Source organism: Gouania willdenowi, chromosome 14 (genome assembly GCF_900634775.1).
Source record: "Gouania willdenowi chromosome 14, fGouWil2.1, whole genome shotgun sequence".
In the NCBI taxonomy this organism is placed as follows: domain Eukaryota; kingdom Metazoa; phylum Chordata; class Actinopteri; order Blenniiformes; family Gobiesocidae; genus Gouania; species Gouania willdenowi.
The window spans coordinates 23,501,287-23,522,150 of record NC_041057.1 but is presented as its reverse complement, the minus strand read 5'-3'; the positions used below and the strand labels follow the sequence as shown (position 1 = coordinate 23,522,150).

Sequence of the window (20,864 nt, the reverse complement as noted above, 5' to 3'; positions counted from 1 at the left end):
TCCTTCAACTGGTCCCAGGGTTGTGGAATAACTCAGTTCTTAACTTTATTTAATTATGACTGACAACAAAAGGTACTGCCTTTGAAAATGCTTTATAATATCTGATATTCATATTTGTTTGGAAAAAACGGAATTCATATTCTGAAATGGTAAAATCAATCTTACATTGAAAAAGCAATCAACATTTTTTGTCTCTTCATTTAAAATCAAGCCCCGACATGACACGGAAATGCCTCGCATACATGTTTTGTGATATCACCCGTTTACACATTATTTTTCACAGGAAGACTGGTGAGTGAATGTCTAGAAAATGTGACAAATGGACAAACATGTCCAATTCTACAGATAATCATGTTTAAAATCTCTCGCTATGTGTAATGGATCAAGTAGTGATCTGGTTATCATGTGAAGTCACGGAAGAAGGAAGCACAAGCACATGGCTGTGTGAGGTTCTCTGCAAATTGTGCGAATGATTTGTCGTTTGGCTGTATTTTTATGATAAAGGATAGGTCATGCAAATCCCTGCGGCCCCTTAGGTGGGGTGCTGGATCACAAAAATAAACTTATAAACAGAAAATCTGCAAACCAAAAAAGCTCCCTTCAACAGTTTTTTTTTTTTTTTTTATTATGCATGTGAATCGGGATGAAACGCCGTCACTGTGAGGAAAAATACTTTTATTAGGGAAATGTTTCTGTCCGTTTCTCATAAAGCGCAGCGACGCTCCATGAAAACAGCAGCAGCTTTAATCAGTTTTACCTACTCAGATTGTTTGATCATCATCTCATCAGAGCTACAGAAGGTCTGTGGTAAAAGTTGTTCTGCTGTTGTGGACGATACCATTGATGCCAGGTGATTGTAGAGTCTTAAACATTGAAGGTTATTGATAACTTCTAATACTTTAAAATATTCTGGCCCCGAGTGGTGAAATAACTGATGCAACCTTTCTTTTGATTAGTATGTATTTTGTTTCTTCACAGTACAGCTTATATGTATCTACCTTTTAAATATATTTTTATTTTTGACATACATTTTTGTTTAATAATGGGTTTCCTCACAGGATTTAAAAACTAATATTTTTAGAAAAAATTTATTAATATTTTTTAAAAAACAGAATTTTAAAAAAATGTACGTGGAAAACACGGAATTTGGAAAAAATAAGATGCATATGCGTTTAAATGTATAAAATATTTTTAAAAATTGTAAATAAAATTGCAATATCTGTCAAATATCCTCTGTCAAAATTGTGCAGCCCAAAACATCTCATGGAGGACTCTGTTTGTAGAAAGATATCTGATTGGTTGAAGTCCAGTGTCACGCTCCTGGATTTTCTAAAGCTCATTTACAGAGCCAATAGAAGAAGAGATTCACTGTTTCCTCAAAACACTTAGGATTAAAATATGCTCAAAGATGATTATGGATTTTTGACCAAATGATGCAAAAAAAAAAAACAAACTTACATACTGCATCTTTAACTATCCTGCTTTTATAAATCATTGGAAGCATATAACTTTTGAAATTAATAAAAGTTGATTCAATCAACTCTATTTAGTTTGGTACAATTCCAGGAACTTTAATTGCGAGTAATGTCATCCAAACAAGGAAAGAGTAAAGTGACCCAGACGGTCTTTACTTCAGAGGTAGAATATGTTCTTATTAATCTAAAATTTACTGTTGGTTTATTTTGAGTTAACATCAATGCAAGTGAGATTTTAATATTTCTGAAATGAATTTTTTTTTTTAATAAAGATAAAAAAAAGCCGGTAAATCAGAGAGCAGTTCTGTAGTTGTCCTGCGGATTTCAAGATTACTTTGGGGATAAAGTACTTTTTTATATATTTGGACATTACCCGTAAGAGTCAGAATTTGGGTGCCATGACAACACCAATACACACGGTGTGTGTATGCTCAAAGTCAGACAAGCAGACAGACGGAGGGCCTATTGAGCCTAGGAGGGACAGATGTTCCCATGTACACGCTGAGGTGAGATGTTTGCCATGCAGAGCTGTTGTTTGCCTGGCTCTCCTCAGAGTTTCCGCTTGGCTGCCTGGTACCCTGAGTTTTTGTCTACTGGGGATAAAGTGTCTGGTGGGCACTTAAAAATACACCAGAAGCAAAGGAGACTGCATATGTCTTGGGTGTCACATAATGCAAATGGAGAAGTGTACACTGACTCTGAATCTAGTTCAGTACAGAAAGACATTGTTTGTTTTTCTTTGAAGAGATTGCAGTAGAATGGTAACCTACCTGGTTACCATAACTCACCTAATTTTACATTAGGTGTGTCTCTTCTTTGCATCACCACCTTCAAACCTGCATGTTCTTACCTTATTTCTACTAAATCATTTGGTGTTGGAGAAATTTCTTTCAAGCAAGAATTACCAAGAATGTACCAAGGATGCACCGAGCCGATTTTTGGTATTGGTATTGGTACCAATCTAAAGAAAATTCTATTCAGTCAAAACCAATGCTCAGCATCAGTGACGTCATGTGGAGGTTTCACACTGAGCGGAGCCCACATTTTCACTATGGAGCAAGGAAAAGTGTTTTTTATACTACCTTGACTCACTAACCCATTTGCTACTTGCAAAACATGCGCTGTATAGTTCTGAGGGGCGGTGGAAAAACTTCATGTTAAAACACAACCAACTTAATCAAACACTTAAAAAGATTTCATGTCAGTGAGCATGCTGAGTTTATTTAACTGGATAAACAAAAAGAAGGCGGTTTGAAGCAGCAATCTTTGAAGGAGACGAAGGGAAGACGTGAAAGATTTCCACCTAATAGTGCACAGGCAACAAAAATCACAGAGGATACTGAACTTCATTTTTATGGATTGACAACAGCTGTCTGTTGTTGGGGACCAGGGATTCTGAATGCTCATTAGCCACGTTACGAAATATTTGTCAGACAGCGCTACCTGAGTTGCATGGTAAAGTGCGCAAACGCATATTAGAGAAGATAAAAGATGTCAAAGCTCTGAGTTTCAAAACAGATATCTGGAGCACTGGCGTTTCCCCCGTGTCACTCTTAAATTTAACTGGCTGGATGACAGTTAGGTGCCACACAGTGTGATGCTAAAGCTAAATGCTACAAACTTCCGTGGTTCATACACCAGTGACTCTTTTTTTTATTTTTTTTTTTATTTTATGTTTTAAATTGCACTAAACCATTTTAAAGAGCTGATTTCTGTTTATTTTTAATGTCTTTCCACCAAGCTCAATTTCAGCTCCTTTATTATTTAATTTTACATTTTGAATTGCACTGACTGAACCAGTGGTAGTTGGGTGTCAGATTGTGTATTATTTATTTATCACGCTAGAGAAGCTGTTGTTTTTTTGATGAACTCCTATATTTGCAAATTGCAGTAAAGCATTTTAAAGAGATTTCTGTTTATTTTTCATGTCTACCAGCCAAGCTATTTAAGCTGTTTTTTTCCTCCTCTCAATTTTAGTGCCTTCATTATTAAATTTGTATATTATTTTACATTGTTAATTGCCCTGGCTGAACCAGTTCAATTTGCTTTACATGTTGATAAGCTATTGGTTAGAGATTGTTGTACTGGTGCGGAGTTCTTAAATAAACAAGTAACTAGGGGTGTCCCGATCCGATATTGATATCGGATATCGGTCTGATATCAGCCAGAAAATGAATATTGGATTTTATCGGACTGCATCTAAAATCACCGATATAAGCGCTCCGATAAAATTTTCCGCTCCAGCACTTCTATCCATAGATGACTGTGGTTCACACTCCAACAAAGTTTTTATTCAGTTGTAGAATACTCTAGATATTATGTTGAAGGTTAACATTTATGTAACCAATAGGTTAATAATAAATGGGTCAGTGAAAAAAGGTGCATCCCTAAGATGTACAATGTCACAGGACCTTCAGAAATTAACTTTATTAATAAAAGATAAAAACAAGTTGGTTTTAGTAAAAAAAAAAAAAAAAAAAAAAAACTAATTAAAGCCAATTAAACATTGTGAATTTTTTTTATAAACATTTATGTTCTTTGAAGAGTTTACATGTTGACCAGTTTTGAAGATGGTCAAAATGTTCCAAATGTTCTTATTTGAGGATCTGTACTGACAAAATGTCTTGAATAAATCTAATCCTGTTACTGCCTTTTAAAATATTTACAGTTATAGAGCCAGGGCGTCACCATCTTGAATGGCCTACAAAGCATCATAGGTGGATGACGTTATCTGGGCAAACTGCCTCTATGAAGCATTTTGTTTGCTGTTGGAGTGGAGCATTCAGCCTGCTTTGAATCTTTGTCATTGATTTTTGTCGACGCCAACAAATCTTTGCAGCCTTTATTAACGTGCATAGAATCATTTCCCTTCTCTTCTGTTTCACTTTTGGTTCAGTTCAAGCACATGGAATAATCTGTTCTAACTAGTACAGGAGAATATGTAAACAACAAAGCACACAACAGGCTTAGTCGTGAAAGTAGAGGCAGTTGGCCCAGATGAAGATCAACCATGATGCTTTGGGGTGCCGCCATTCAAGATGCCGACCCCCTAGTTCTTGAACTGTAAATAAGGCTCATCTTTAAGGCAATAAAGGGATTATGGGTCCGTTTAGGACATTTTCAGTACAGATCTCCTAATAAGACAATTACAACATTTGGGGCCACATTTGTAAGAACAGTGGAGGTGTGTGTGTGCACATGTGTGTATGTACAAAGGCTAGTTAGTATAATGGCACAGTGAATAGATCTCTCACAGTAGGCCTGTGTTACACTGGAAGCTTTTAGGATAATTTTTGAGAGTCAGCGTTTGCACACTTCTGTCTAGCTGAGCTGCTCTGACCCCCTTCCTCTCCTCTGGTCCTAAATCAGCTCAGCGCTCACAGACAGTTAATGCGGGGTCAATAATATGGGTCTGAATAGGACATATTGTTTGTGTTTCATGAATTCAACCTTTAAGCACACAGAGATTTAACTTTTTTCTGTGTTTAACACTACATGTGTCATTACTCCAGCAGGGGAAAATTATTAGTGTGCCGCCCATCTAGTTTCTTATGCCCATACTGCATGTGTTTGTGTCTGTTGGTGAGAGTGGGATAGATGGACGAACAGCTGCATTGATTTAGATTGTTTGTGGAGTACTGGGAGTAGAAATGCATGCCGTGGGAACACCTGGAGGGTGGGGAAAATGCATGTCGGCTGTCAGCTATGCTCCTGGCTTCCTACCAAACAACCCCGCAAACGCACTCTTCACATGTGCGAGGACAGCCTGGGATCTCAATCAGTGGCACTTAACAAAGCTTTCCTCTTTTCTCCTGTTAATCGCAGGCTGAATTTCTCACTGGGGTGTCCAATTTCTGATAAGCGCTGTGAATGAGAGAGACAAGATGGGTTTGGGGAGGGTGGGGGCACAAAATGGATGCATCTGCTAACAAATAAAATCAAACCACTCCATCTTCATTTCCCCTTTTTCCGCCAGCTGGAATGATGTGGCTTTGCTTTAAGCTTTCAGCACATTGAGTTATTTCCCACTAACCAAGGAGACTCACAGTCAAATGAATGAAATAAGCTCTGAAGTGTATTAGCCAATAAAAATCCTTTAGCATGGAAGCCAAAATCATGTCTATGTGGTTCTTCATTCTACTTTCAGAATTTTTTCCACTGACGACGATTTTCTCTCTCTCTCTGCTATTTGCTAGGTAATTGTTCTTTATTGGACTTTTAGTGTATTTTAAATTTAACCAAAAACAGCAACAGTCCTGGCCAATCCTGGAGCGGTTTAATCACTCTCTAGAATTCATTTGCCTGGCAAGTCTGCCTTGTTTCGGCCAGTGTGAACATGCAAACAAAGTCTTGAGAGAATCAGGCAAGTGTGTTCTGGAGGGTTTTTTCCAATCAACTGCAGAGCTGACGGACAGCTGCTACGCAAGTGGAGACACCATTAAACATTATAAACTGCTCATATGCTGTGAACACAAACAAAGCAAAATCAAAGTGATGGAGTTTCGGACTATACCGGTGTGCTCACCAACTAGTACAATACCAACTGTAGCACTAGCACATTAGCATTTTGTTTTCATATGTAAATTTATCTGCATTATCATTAAGGATGGTTTCACCCCTCACTGCTAATTAATGAGTGTGTTTTATGTCAAGTCTAGAGCCTAGGTTCACAAAGTGGGGTATGCAAATTGTCATGGGGGTGCATGAATAAAAACTGTGCGACAACATTGGAAACTAGAACATAAATCGACCAGCAGTCAGGAGCCTTCATGCATTACCACAAATGACAGATGCAGAGCCCCGTCATACAGCCTCAGACAGAGAAACAATCTCATCAAAAAAACACAATAATGAAATTGAGCCAAACATTGCAGAGTTCTGTGCATCCTCTCAAACTCACCTTTCTCAATAAAGTTGTAGCTAGCTATATTTCAGTTTCAGGGTGATGAATATGTTGTATTACTGGTATATGATCACTGAAAATGCCAGTTGACTAATTAATTGAATAAAACAAGTGATAATTCTGAATAAGATGTTTTAGTGTGCTTATAGATTATTATTATAATCATCATGTTTATCATATATTATTCCTCAACAGGATATGTAAAATTCAGAGACAAATTTCATTGTACAGTATATGACATTATATGACATATTACATTATTATGCTTTTCAAGTGTGCAGGAGTAGGGGATACATGCTTCAGGTTAGGAATGTGCGATATTTTATCGTTTTTGATTTATCGTCAAAAACATTCTCACCGGTAAGAATGTCATCCCACGATATAAACGATAAATTCCCATGTCGGAAATTAGCGAGGGCCACGGGCCATTTGTCCCTCAATTTAGCCAAGGATGCCCAAAAAACCGTGTTCCACGGGCCAAAACTGCCTCTGTTTGTTGTCAACTTATTCTCTGGAGCTGAACCTGTTTATGGAAGCTCTGTCATGGTGTGCACCGCCACCGCCTCCCTCACACACCGCTGTCTGTGTGTGTGTGAGGTGTTTGTCTCAGCTACCTGAGATACATCATGGACCGCTCCTTGGTTCAAACCAGACAACCATCCAACAAAGGGAACCAATCCAAGTTCCTCCGTCAGATCCACCCAAAGTTCCACAAACACGGGGACAGAAATGGAAACTCAACTAAAGCTAACTATGCTAAGCTAACACACAGACTGGGCTAAGAGCTAACGCTAACCACTCCATATAAGGAATAGACTAAGTAAAAAGAATACATCTTACTGTCATAAAGCCACAGAGAGCCACCGATTTGTTTATGGTCAGATTTAACACTTGTATGGAAGGATAAAAGCTAAACATAAATACTAATGTCACTATTCATTCATCACAATTTGTGAAATGCAATATTTTTTAATTATATTTCACATGTTCACAGACGAAACTGGTCCCATTAGACTAATGTAACTAATGAGATTACACCTAAATATACTGAATGATTAAATCATCAAGCTTGATCTGGTTTAATTATAGGAAATCAGAGAGTTATTTATTACACATAACTTTATGTATCTCATTATCAGATAAATGAAACAAGATTTGTCAGCAGTAAAAACACTAATGGAGTTATTTGTGCTTTTCATGTGGAATGACATACAATAACACTAATAGTAATCCACATGCACAAATATATTCCTTATACTCTGTGAGTCAGAAGCCATTGTAGCCTCTTTAAATGTGTCAAGTGTTGATGTATTAAGATTTATTTGTGTTTGTAAGGAACCGGTTTACACTAAGTTGGGATTTTTTTATTTATAGTTTTTATTTATCGTGATTTTTATTGTTATCGTGATAAATACCAGAATTTATCGGGATCATTTTTTTTTTTTTTTTGTCATTATTGCCCATCCCTACTTCAGGTTAAATGTCTAAGGGGCTATGGGACTGTGAAAAGTTTTGAAGTTTTGCTGGATTTTTTAATTTAGTAAATTTAAGTAATCATTGTTCTGTGTGTTACCAATGGAGAACCTCTAAAACACCTTGGTGTTTTAGAGGTTAGTTTTATTTTTAGTTTTTTTAAGAAAAATCCAAAACTGGTTATGTGTTAAATCTACAGTTTCTACTGTTATCAACCAAGAGTATGTTGGCACCTGACAAAGCAGCGGGTAAGCACATTGTTTGTCTTGTGAAATGTGATGATATGTGCAGATAACACGTGGTGGCACCACCAAGGAGATGAAAGGTAATGCGTCTGTGCAAACATTGGCTAAGTCTGTGGAATAATTCAAGTAAAGCAGGAATATGATGATATTTGCCACCTCCTAAAACACTTTTGTTCTAAACGAACACTTATGAAGCTCATAGTCTCATCATAACTTATCAGGTGAGTGTGGAGTTATTACTGAAAGTAGTAGTAATCAAGTATTTTATCGATAATTTTGTTGATTCATTGGATAATATACATTTGCTTATTGTAGCTAAATTGAGATTAGTTCATTACGAGGATGTTACACTTTTTGCAAAAACTGTATAAGTTGAAACAAGCAGCTAAATATAATGAACTGCCCAGAATCTAATGGTATTTCAATTACACTATCACTTGTATCGGTAACTCTGAATCTCTTCTAACATTGTTGTCAAAGTGCAACCATTCAATCATGCTTTTACTGGCACATAAAAAGAGCTGGCAAAGTATATAAATATCAGATATTAAAAAGTTTTTTTTTAATAAATCTCAGATTAGACGTATTACCTTTTCTTTCATGATCCACTCTTGCCATGTTTATTTTTATTTATTTTATTATTACTGTTATCTGACCACCATATCCACACTCCAAAAATATTATTTTATTTTATTATAAAGTTGGACTACTAGGTTATAGAAATGTTTTTGTATTGGATTTAAAATTAAAAACCACAATACACATCAAAATAAAAGATACAAGGAAGGCACAATAGGGCAAGTCATTAGTAGTGTTTTTGCTTCACTATCTGTGTCTCTCATGCTGTGTTTTGCCCCTCATATTTCTACCTTTCAAGTCTGTAAAGTCTCTTCTCCCTTGTTCAGTGCCTATCTCGATCAAGAGCCTTTATAAGTTAAGTTGTTAGTAATACAAACTGCATGATGACGGCACAGTATGTTGATAAAACGCAGTGGAGCAAACTTTAGCAATAGAACCAAAGGCCAAGTCTGTGTAGAGTTAGATTTTGTGGTGAAGTAGTGCTGTAGTCTTCCATTGCAATTTATTTACTATTTGGCAAGAATATATTATCATCACACCGATGTGGCTAGTGGGAATGACTGTGTTACTGGCCACTGCCCAAATCCACCCATCATTGGTGTGGTGGCGGGTGTTGATATCATGCCCTGCCTGCGATAATATAAGCTTGTGCATGCTGTATTGGAAATGAGACTCGGTCTAGTCCAACTTCTCGAGCTGCTTCATAAGATCTTTGTTTTTTTCTCACTACATGTCAGATCTTCTTTCCCTTTCCCTTAAGGGGTTTCAAGACTGTCATGCCTGAGAGTCGGCTGGCTTTTTCCTCACTGAGGCATGCCCAGCTTTTGGCTGCACTCTCGGTGGATTTGCAGCAGATAAATAAATAACTAGGTTGGCACTGCTCACTTTGGATCCCCTCTGTTTTGGCAGGCCATCTACACTGCATTTTCTATCAGGTGTAAACATGTCTGTCGGGCAGAACAGTCGGGGGCTCATGACGTCATGTGTGAGGTGCTGCCAGAACTTTCTGTATGACCTTGGTCAGCATTGACATGACTGAGCAAACTTCGTTTTACCTTCCACATTTGTAGGGCTCTTTAGGAAGCCAAGTGGGCATAAGTGACTGTTGGCAAAACTGTCCCCTAAGTTGAAGTATGTAATGTGACTGGCTGTACTGTCCTCACAGTGTTGACGTGGTCGATGAGTAATGACCGTGACATAACTGTGGCTGAGATAGCCTCACTGCTTGAGGATTCGCCCGAACGCTCGTCTCTCCACCATTGCTTTCATCTCATTCTCTGCGTGGGAGCTGTGGCTATCATCCAAAAAAGCTCCAAACTACAATGTACATAAGCTCGAGAGGTCAGACTTTAAAAGAGTTTCCTTGTTTTTTTGAAGTCTCAGGGTAGACGACTGCACTGAGAGTCAGTGTTCTCATAGGGAAACCAACTTTTCTCTTCTGACAACTATGCAAAGATGTAGCTGATCCATTTGTGGATTCTGCAGTATTCCAGGGGCATGCTGACTATCTCTGCTGCGTACCCACCGTCTCACCTCAGGGAACTGTCACTTTTTCATCACTTAGTTACTGAGCGTTCACACAGCCTTCCAGTTGTTTCACAGACACCTCCCTCAATGTGAAGAAGAGTAGCCGTCTCCTTTTCTCTCATAATACTTGAGCAGTTTTTGCTTGACAGTATTATTCCTCACTTAGGGAGTCTTGCAACCTGAAAATAGCCGTTTTTCAGACTGCATAGGCTTTGATACTCTGTTTAGTATCAAGTTAATTTTACCCTCTTATTTTTGGGGGTTATTTATCACACACTTCTGTTCATTCAGAAGAGGCCCTTGTAAATCCGAATAGTCCTAAACGCCTTGGGATGTGCTGAAGTCTTTAGGATACATTGTGAGAACCTGTCATCCAGCTTGTCGTAGACAAATATACCCATGGTCCTCTGCTAGAAATGGGAATACTTTTTTGTCTTTGTGTAGCCTGATAAGCTAATGAAGGCCGTACCATGTGAATGCTCTCCCCTACGTCTTCAAGAAGCGACCTTTTTCTCTTTTCTTCTGACAGAATGCTTTGGCTTAAGATTCAGGGGTAAAAAGCTTCTCTCATCTTTGTACTTCTTTCTTTTCTTCCTATTCACAGACTTTAGTTGCAAAGAAAAGCATTTCCACTGCCCTAAATCCTAAGAGAATTTACACAGTAAAGTTGCATTGAATTTCTATTTCAACATTTTCCATGGCTCTATTTCAGACCCATAACCTGAGGGTAAACATGCAATTAAAATAACAGCCATTTTTGTCTCACTCTTCTTCTTTCATACACAACATTGTGACTACTTGGTTCTTCTAATTGCTCTAGCTCGGGTGTCCAAATATCTATAAAATGTGTGATATATATTATCAGGGCTGCCAAGTTTCAGAAAATGACAAGAGTCAGACTTTAGTGACTTGATGCGTTCCGGCGTTCTGGCCTTTTTTAACAATTTTGACAAAATACATTTATTTGTCAATATTTCATTTCAACCAACTCTCCATCATTTAGCTGGGGACATGTCTCATGTTGTAGGTGTTTGTCTCAGATTTTGATCTATTGATGACAGAGGCAGGGGCTCCCACTTAAAACACTGTGGCCCAAGGCAGTGCTACCTTTACCTCAGCTCTCCTTGTCTGCAACAGAAAGGTCATTAAAAAGCTAATCATGTAAAAAAACATTAAAACATCAAGTGATTTTTGATTGAGTGAATGTCTTGCAGATATAACCTACAAATGCAATTCAGCTACTACCAGTGTTATGAACACTGATAGTAGCTGTAGTAGTAGTAATTAAAATTAATGTCTAGCACAAACACGTAGGGGTGGGCGATATGGAGAAAAAATTATCACGATTTATTATTTGTAAAATCCCCATCACATCACAATTTTGTTTCATTCCAATTATTTAGACTATTTTAAAGTTATTTATCAATAAAACAAACCAATTCACCTACTTAAAATCATTGCCCTAAATGGAAAAAAGGTATAAAAAAATCATTTAAGACAAGGTATTTTTCCAATAATTTTTTAAATTGTATGTAAGCAAATTATCAAACTGGTTCCAAGTACAATTGACATCAAACAAATGGGTTGACATGTTCTTATGGTCACAGTCTTTTTACTTTGTTTTACTAAAGTGGTGTAGCATTAGCATGAGCAACACTTGCTATATAACAAGACAGCATATCAGTCTAGTGATTTCTATTTGTTATTGAGGTAACACACTCGTATTAATAAAATCAGAGTCAGTCAATCAGAGTTACTCGAGCTACGGCAAGCCGTGAAGGCCAAAGTTCAGTATCACGAAAAAAAATAAATAGAGTATTGAATGGGGCAATATCAGCGTGAGAAATGTCAAGTGCGGTGTGAGAATGCGTCAAATTGCATAACGGTCACACCCAAAGGGTGAGGCCTCTGCAGCTCTGATAGTATGTAGGTAGTAATAGTTTTCTTAAGTTGCTATCAACCTAGCAATAATACACTTAATCAAATATTAGGCTCAAAGAGCTTCTGTTTTGAGAGTAATTTTGCTTTAATCTCATATGATCAGCGCTAGTTTAGACACCTCTGCTGTAGCTCATAATTAGCATATAGAGAGGCCAGTAACAACCCCAAACAAAACAATCCCTCATCTTTATGTTTTTCTTAATTATGATTTTTCACCACTATTTTTCTAGCCCCTAAAATACATTTTTCTTTATCTTTTTTTTTTTTTTTTTTTTTTTAGTGCACCAGCTTTAGTTTTCCCTCTGGCATTACAGCTGATGGGTATTTAAAAAGAAAAATAACCTGATGCCACTGCCAGATTTATTGAAAATCAGAATCTTGTTGATATAGAACAACTTGATCATAGCACCATGGCACATCAATTAAAATAGCTCCCTATCCTATGTAGACTTTTTACTTTTCCTCTTTAGACAAGCTTAAATATATGTAGGTCAGCTTTTATACAATCAGTGTGACACATAACACAAGATTTGCAAATCATTTGCTCAAGTCTTGCTTTGTGTACTCTGCATATATTGAAAGCCACAGTTTTTCACACACTTTAATCAGGGGTCTATATGTGGCGAATGCAGGGTCAGTTGCCAGCTCACCCTAACTCTCTGAGAACCCAGCAGTATCTGTCGGCACAAAGCTCATGGTGTGAGACGCCAGGCTACATTCCACCCAGCCCTGCTTTGCTGACCTGCCCAGTTTTTCTTGCGGGTTCTCCACAAATGCAACTCTTCCACACGTCATAGTCCATATAGGCAGTAGTGGCTTGATGGTTAAGAAAGCAGGTTCGTAATCAGAAGGTCAATGGATCAAATCCAATTGAGGTCACCACTGTGGGATGTTGAGCAAGTTCTTTAACCCTGAGTGTTGTTCGTCACTTTGGATAAAAGCTAAATATATTTGTAATTGTAATATCAAGCTATTCAAAGGACAGCCTGTGGTCCACAAAGTTAAAGTGACTGGAGAAAAATCCTTAGGTAGTATTTTTTTTTTTTTACAGGGAGCAAATTTTGAACCCCCAAGAATTGAATGATAATGGCTGCACACTTGTATACATATGATAAATGCCTGTTGGAGAAATGTAATGTACCCCTGTCAGATGTAGGCAAACGTTTCACTTTGGCAAATTTCAATTTACAAACTGCTTTATTCACAATATTTTTTTTATTTAATATTCAATAAATATTTTTTGATATGCCTGAGTCAGATTGAGATAAAATTGTCTCTTCTAAGGAGTGTTATATAAAAGCTTATTTTTTCATTCTATATCTTATTATTTTCCTTTTGGCTGTTCCTTTCAGGGGTCACCGCAGCGAATCATCTGTCTCCATCTAACCCTATCCACTACATCCTCTACCAACTCCTCTACCAACTGACATCATGTCCTTTGTCACTACATCTATACATCTCTGCTTTGTTCTTCCTCTTTCCAACCTCGGCATCTGTTTTTCTCTGAACATGTCCAAACCAATCTCCAAAACATCTAATATGTGGCATCATTCTGATGTACTCATTCCCAATATCTTCATCTCTGCCTCGTGTCTTTTCCTCAGTGCCACAGTTTCTAAACCATACAACGTGGCTGCCCTCACTACAGTCTTGCACACCTTTTCTTTAATTCTAGCTAATACTCTTTTATCACACATCACACTGACACTTTTCTTCACCCATTCTAACCTGCTTGCACACAGTTCTTCACCTCTTTTTCCACACTCTCCATTGATTTGGACTGTTGACCCCAAGTACTTATATCCTCCACCTTCTTGATCTATATTCCCTGTAACCTCACCGCTCCACTTGGGTTCCTCTCATTTAAACACGTGTTCTGTCTTGCTGCGACTAACCTTCATTCCTCTAGTTTCCAGGGAAGACCTCCACCTTTCTAGATGTTCCTCCACTTGCTCCTGCTCTCACTACAGATCGCACTGTCATCTGCAAACATCATAGTCCATATATACATGTTTGTATCAAAGTTGATAAATTGATATGTAAAAGACGCAGCCCAGCTAAAGGTGTAGGTTTGAAGCCAGGAGCTACAGTATGTCGGAATTACCTATTTGATGGTATTCAAAATTTTAAAAAAAATTATTTTGGTAATATTTCATACAAAGAAAAAATACCGATTACAATAATACAGAGAATAGTAGAATATGCCACTGTTCAGCCTGTGTTGTATATTTGAAGTTGCTGTGGCAGTGGAGCTGTTGGGCAAGTCAGGAGACATCAGGCGTCTGTCTGTCAGTTATCTCCTTCCCACTCCGCTCTGTAAAGTAGACTGTCAGCTTGGGCATTACCATAGGCTGACCTTTGCCGCTGCACTCCCTGCTGCACAGTTTTCTGACATTCAGCAGCGCTGTGGGGTAGTCAGTGGGGGGCTGGCTCTTGGCTGTTTTTGCCTCTCAAGTGTGAATGTATGCCCTCTCATAACAAACGCACTGACAGTTTATGCACACACAAACATAGCTTTTTGCTATCCTGCCACCATCTCTTGTCTAAAACCCCAAACAAAGACGGTGATGTATTTGATATTTATTTTTCCTCCACCTCGAACCTCGTCTGTTGTCAAAGAGGTTGCGGTTATCTTTTTGTGAAATCTTGGCACCCTGATAAACGAGATAGCTCAGGAAATCTTGCCTGCTGACATCAAGGCACTGTGTACCTAAAATTCTTCCAAAGCCAGAGGGAAAAGAATAACATATCAGGCCAATTAAAGTTAATCCATAGTGACATAGTGAATTGAGGGCAGGGATTGCTGCCATATGGCTGTTCAGGCTGTAAATCAGAAAGCATGGGGTACGAAGGGGAGGGTGAGAGAAGGTGATGTAGCATGAGCAGTACAAAGCAATCCAAGAGCTGCTGCTGCACCATCCACCATCACCTTCGTCCCTTCCTACCACCTTGCCCTTGCAGCACCCTAAGGTGCAACACCATCCAGTATCTTTGTAGAACTGGCAGCTTCATTAAGTTTGTCTAAGAATTTAAATAAGCTGTCATCCTGACTTTTTTGATCTGCCTCTTTTTAAAGCAAGTTGTTAAACCCCCCCGTTCCACATGCATCACCACCACCCCAAATCCTACCAATCATTTCTGTTACCTTTTCTCTCACTTTTTCACTCCTCCTTTCACTTTTTTTTCTCACTGCAGGGGGGGGAAGACACTTTTAAGCCATCAGCCTGCAGCAGACAGGAATGCCAAGGTTGTTTTGTTGGTAATTGCCTCTCATAGACGTTGTTTGTCTGCACACACTTGCTGCTCTCCTCTGATTCCACACAGCAATATGGGAAGGGCATGGACTCTATAGAATTAATTTGCTCCCTGACTGTTTTTCAGTGCTGATTAGGCAAGTGTCTGTGTTGTTTTTCAATACAGCAGTAAACCAAGTGGATAAAGGAGGGGTTTTTTTGTTTTCCCTTACATCACGTTACCACAAAAAGAGGCATGCATTTATTGGTGCTGCACTGTTTATTAATTTCCTTTTCATCAATTTTTTTTAAACGACCCTATTCTTAAATGTCTCCAAAAACCGTCTTTGAGGCCTGGAGGGCCGCAGTATTGATCTGAGACTTGCCAGCAGCAGGGCCTCTGGATACTGTTCCATTTGGGTATACAGAAGTCATTAATTTTCCCTGTCATGGCCCAATGGAGTCGGAGAGGTAAGGCACTAGGTGAATAAGGTGAAGAGGAGAGGGGGAGGGTGATTAAAAGCTGACAGTCCCTCAGGCTCAGTCTGGCTGCTTTACTTCAGCTGTTTGATGTTTAATTGAAGTTGTTGTTGGCATCAAATGTCACCTCACCTGATGCTGCAGGTGTGAATCAGTTTCTAATTGAAAGGTAACTATGTCTTCCACTGCCCTGTGGCACAAGGGACTTCCATTAGCCCACACTAAGTGTTTGTATTGCCACACACCATGTGCTACCTCGCAGCTATGTCTGACCTCTGTCTTTTTTTCCTGTCTCTCTCCACAGTGTGAGGAGAAGTGCATGTCCCATGCTGCATTAGTGTCCGTGTGAAATGCTGGCCTGTCTGCCAGGGCCAGGTGACCTCCCCCTCCAGCTTCTCCCCCACACGCAGATGAACACTGGACTTCAGAAATGTAAGTGTGATCTCAAACATCCACGGAGAGATTTTCCAACCTGATGACAATCTAGAGACTCGTGGAATGATTCTTCTCTGCAGCACTGTGTTAAAACTAGACATGTTTTACTGTGTCCAAATTATAGCATTTTCTTAGGAAATTAGGATAAACTACACCATTAATAACTTTTTTTCTCTCATTGCCTCCAACAGTATTGCAATCTTTTTTCACGTGATTAATATTATATTTTTGGAAGTGTACCATCAAGAAAACTCTGTTAAATTAAGGCTTGCAGACAGGCCAAATATCTTTGCCCTGATGATCTTATGTGAGAGAAAGCAAAACGCAATCTGCTGCCCAGTTAATCAACAGTATGGTCACAGTTGCTTCTCTAAATTCATGGTTTTGAACCTTTTGTAACTTTTTCAATGTCATTGGTGACAAACTTTAAGGCTTTAAGGTTGAGAAGGGCTGTCGTTCACATGAGTTAGAGTTAGCACTTGAAATTGAGAGCTGAGATGGTCACTCGTGAATGAAAGTGTGGTTGCCACAAATAAAGTTCTGTCCACTTGTCATATTCCAGCTGTTGCTTCCCCACTCCATCATTAGTACATGTGGCAGAAATAGAATTATCTGGTTACATCAGCCTGTATTTAAAATCTCTGATACAAGCACTCTGGTTGAAGCAGTACATTCCAGACTCTGCTCTAACACTTCTAATAAATGGGTCCGTTTTTCAAGTGCCTACTCGTACTGACTATTGTTTTGTGTTTGAGTAATATCACTTGGTCAAGCCTTATCTTATAATCCACTCGACAAAAAAGGTAATGAAAGTATGTATGACTCGCACTGATAAGTAGTATCGGCCAGTACTCAAGATTGCAATATCGTGTCATATTGAAAGCGAAAAAGTTCTACCGAGAAACTCCTAGTGTTTACACATAAGCCAAAATTCATTAGCTGAGTTATAGTTTTATTAAAAATCTACATGATCTACTACACACCAGATTGTTATGGTTTTGTTTGATTTTTTTATATTCCTATATTGTTGAAAAGGTCATACCCAGAGTAAAGGCTGAAACATACTCAGGCAGACATCCGCAAAGCAGACTCCTGGCGGACTGTCCACACTCCTCACATCTTTTAAAGGTGTCGGTACTTTCGTAACTCGTCTGCCAGTCTCTCCACTTAGCTTGTGTTTATCTCTCCTGCTCTGTTTCACCAGGCGGGTGAAATGCAGGTCGGTGTTACATCTTATGCGGGTCGATACATGGAGAGCTGTGTTTTGTGTGACACATAAAATCTTCGCACTTAATTGGCTTCGCGGATGTCCGTCAGAGTATGTTTGAGTCTTAAGTATGTAAGTATATCCAGAATAAAAGCATGGCTTTTGTTTCCAAATGCAATTTTTTGTTTGTCTTTTTTCCCCTTTCGAAAAATATTATATCGTCATAATGAGCCAATTCTTGTCTATTGTAGCGTGAACTACTGAATATTACCCTAAGCGAAGATGGGCAGTACCTGAACTAGGCTTCCACTCTCTCTTGTTGGGGTTACGCAATGCCCCAACATGCTACGAATGCCTGGAATTTATATTTGTGACATAGTGCCTCACATTTTGAGTTGAAAAACGAGAAATTGCACGGGTCAGTGGCAAGTTGTCAGACTCTGTGACGCCTGTGGGTGTGCGCTGCTGCATGCCAGTGTGGATCGTCACAATACAGTGAGCGGCACCACGATTGTGGAAAATTTTGCCAAATGAGTATATATTTGGCTCCACACACACCCCAATCCAATCCATCGCATCATCACATCACTTCACAGTGCTTCATATTCCTCCATCATGTTTGACATTCGTAATGTGTCGGGGTCCTCTGTAACCCCAGCATAGGTTAGTATATTGTATCTAGGCTTCTCCTTGCCTGGTTTTTCTACCCTCACCTGACAAGTATGTACACGGTGCTCTTCTTTCCTGAAGCATGTCAGCTAAGCTTGTTAGGAGATGCACTGCCAGGAAACTAACATGATAGGATGCTCTGCCAGAGCTGGAAGAGCTGGAGCCAAAGCAATCATTCATACCACAACAATATTCATTCATTCACTCACACAAACAAATAATATTAATGAATCAGTTTTATATAGCACTTTTAAAGAAAACTTAGACGCTTTACAGGAAACAGAAGGAGTGAAGGAGATGAGTTAGTTAACAACCCACCTGTTTACACAAACATTCAACCGTGTTTTTGAAAATTGTAGTGAGTCTGAGGCACAGATCTGTGGGGGGAGAGAGTTCCAGAGGGTGATGGCGGCTGTGGCAAAGGTTCTATCCCCCAAGGTACAGTGCATGGATTTGACAATGGGAGTGAGGAGGTGGGAGTCAGAGGATCGGAGGCGGCATGAGGGCTGGTTGTGCTGTAGGAAGTCAGAGAGGTATGGAGGGCTCAGGTTATTAAGGGATTTGTATGTGATGAGCAGGATCTTGAAGTGGATATGCTGTTTTATGGGGAGCCAGTGTAGTTGTTGAAGCACAGGGGTGATGTGTTCTCTGGAGGAGGTTTGGGTAAGTAGTCTGGCAGCTGAGTTTTGAACATGTTGGAGTTTTTGTAGGTGGGTGGAAGGAAGACCATAGAGGGGGCTATTGCAGTAATAGAGGCTGGAGGAAATTAAGGCATGGATTAGGGTTTCTGTGGCAGGTTTGGAGAGGGTAGGACGCAGGCGGGCAATGTTTCAAAAATGAAAGAAGGCTGGTAGAGTGTAGGATTGAATATGACTCCAAGGTTTCTGATCTGCGGAGAGGGGGTAACCATGTGACCATTGATAGAAAGTGTGAAATCCTGAGGTTAGGGAAGGAGTTTGAGAAAGTTGGTGGTCATCCGTGATTTTATTTCAGAGAGGCAGTTTTTTAGGGTGGAGACTGTGCCAGGGCCGATTGTTTTTGTGCAAAGGTAGAGTTGTGTCATTGGCGTAGCAGTGAAATTTTAGTCCATGGCAGCGAATTATATTTCCAAGGGGTAGGCTGTAATGGATGAAGAGGAGGGGACCAGGCACATATACAGTGTCCACATAGTCCATGTCTATTAGGACAAGGAAACTTTTTAATAACCATCAGACACTGCACCTATAAATTGATCAATTAGATACAAATTTCAGTCAATGAAGTGCAGTCGGATAAATATTAAGCATCAGTTGTGCTTGACCAGTTTTCATTATTAACAGTTGGGACAGACTGTTGGGACAATTGGAGTGTATTAAGTGTACATAGACTTGAGGTGTGTGGTGGTCTGTCTTTTCGAGGTCTGAAGCCATTTTCACTTTACTGTGTAGTGTTTCATATAATTTAATGATTCAAATACACTGAAACTAGTCAACTCCCAGTGGTTGATTATGACCTATTCAGCTGGTCAGCATTTCTAATTTAATCATAAAATGTCTGCCTCGAGTTTCTCGGCCCTCTCTGTCCCACTCCCTCTAAGAGGAAATTCAGTCCCAGCCTGACCCATTTCTGCTGGAGCTTTTTTCTGTTGCAAAATGCTTCAGCTCATCAAGACTGTAATTTCAGAATCACAGTAATCAGCCAACCCCCAGGAGATCTGTGAGCGTGAGGGAGTCTGCTAAGTGCCAGCGTCTGTTTCCTCACTCTGGCAGGCTTGTGACATGGTACAGCCATCAGGCAGACTCTTTCTCTCTGTTCTTCCTTCAGTGACACAGTAAGACACATAAGAGCCCCCCCCCCCCCCCCGCCGAACACTCAAACCAATTAAGGTACATGAGCCTGTTTTCCAATTTTATTTCAATTTATACCCCTGAAATTTCCTTCGTCTGTTCTTCAGATGTCATCAAACGATAGATTCTCTTATTTTGACCAAATTAATATATAATACAGCTGAAACGCATTGTTTCTGTCAGGTTTACTGCTCCCAGCTCAGCACCTGTAGATCACCTCCATCTCAGCTGCTTCTGCAGTTGTCATGTTACAGCACAAAGCCAGATCCAGGCCTTGAACCCTGCAGTAATGCTCCCTGTTGGCTGTCGGCCGGACTCGCCGTCCCTCTAGAGCCCATCACTAACCCATCACACAAGTTAATTTGACAGCTTGGTTTCACCAGAGATGTGCATGACTGCTTTTAGGTGAAATTCATGTAACATGAAAGCTTCGTTCAGTACAGCTAAGATGAAAAATGTATTAATTTGCTTTTGAATTAAGTAATGAAACCTTTATTGCTCTGGAGAGAATTTTTCTTGCACAGAGAGCATATTAAAACACAAACTACAAAAGACATCAGCAACCTATGTTTACTTATGCTAGTGTCCTTGAGGAGAAGCTATTCAGCCACTCTGTGTGCACTCTGCCTGGTTGTATGCTTTAACATCTATTTGGTTTTTATTTATTCTACTCTTCACCCAGAGCTTCAGATCATCATTCTGCCTGTAGAAGCAGAAGTAATTTTGTGCATAAAGTTGTGGTTCTCCACTTGAAAATTTTGTATACACAGTATATATATATATATATATATATGTGTGTATATATATATATATGTGTGTATATATATATATATGTGTGTATATATATATATATATATATATATATATATAT

General features: G+C 39.2%; 1 protein-coding gene across 1 annotated transcript in view; it reads left to right on the top strand.

Annotated features, from left to right (window-relative positions):
• The window catches only part of fam222ba (family with sequence similarity 222 member Ba), a 56,550-nt gene that overhangs the window by 25,540 nt on the left and 10,146 nt on the right, over positions 1-20,864 (top strand). The window contains exon 2 of the mRNA XM_028467073.1: positions 16,161-16,288. Coding sequence (XP_028322874.1) covers positions 16,207-16,288 — 82 coding nt within the window. The 5' untranslated portion in view covers positions 16,161-16,206. The remainder of the gene's footprint in view (positions 1-16,160; positions 16,289-20,864) is intronic.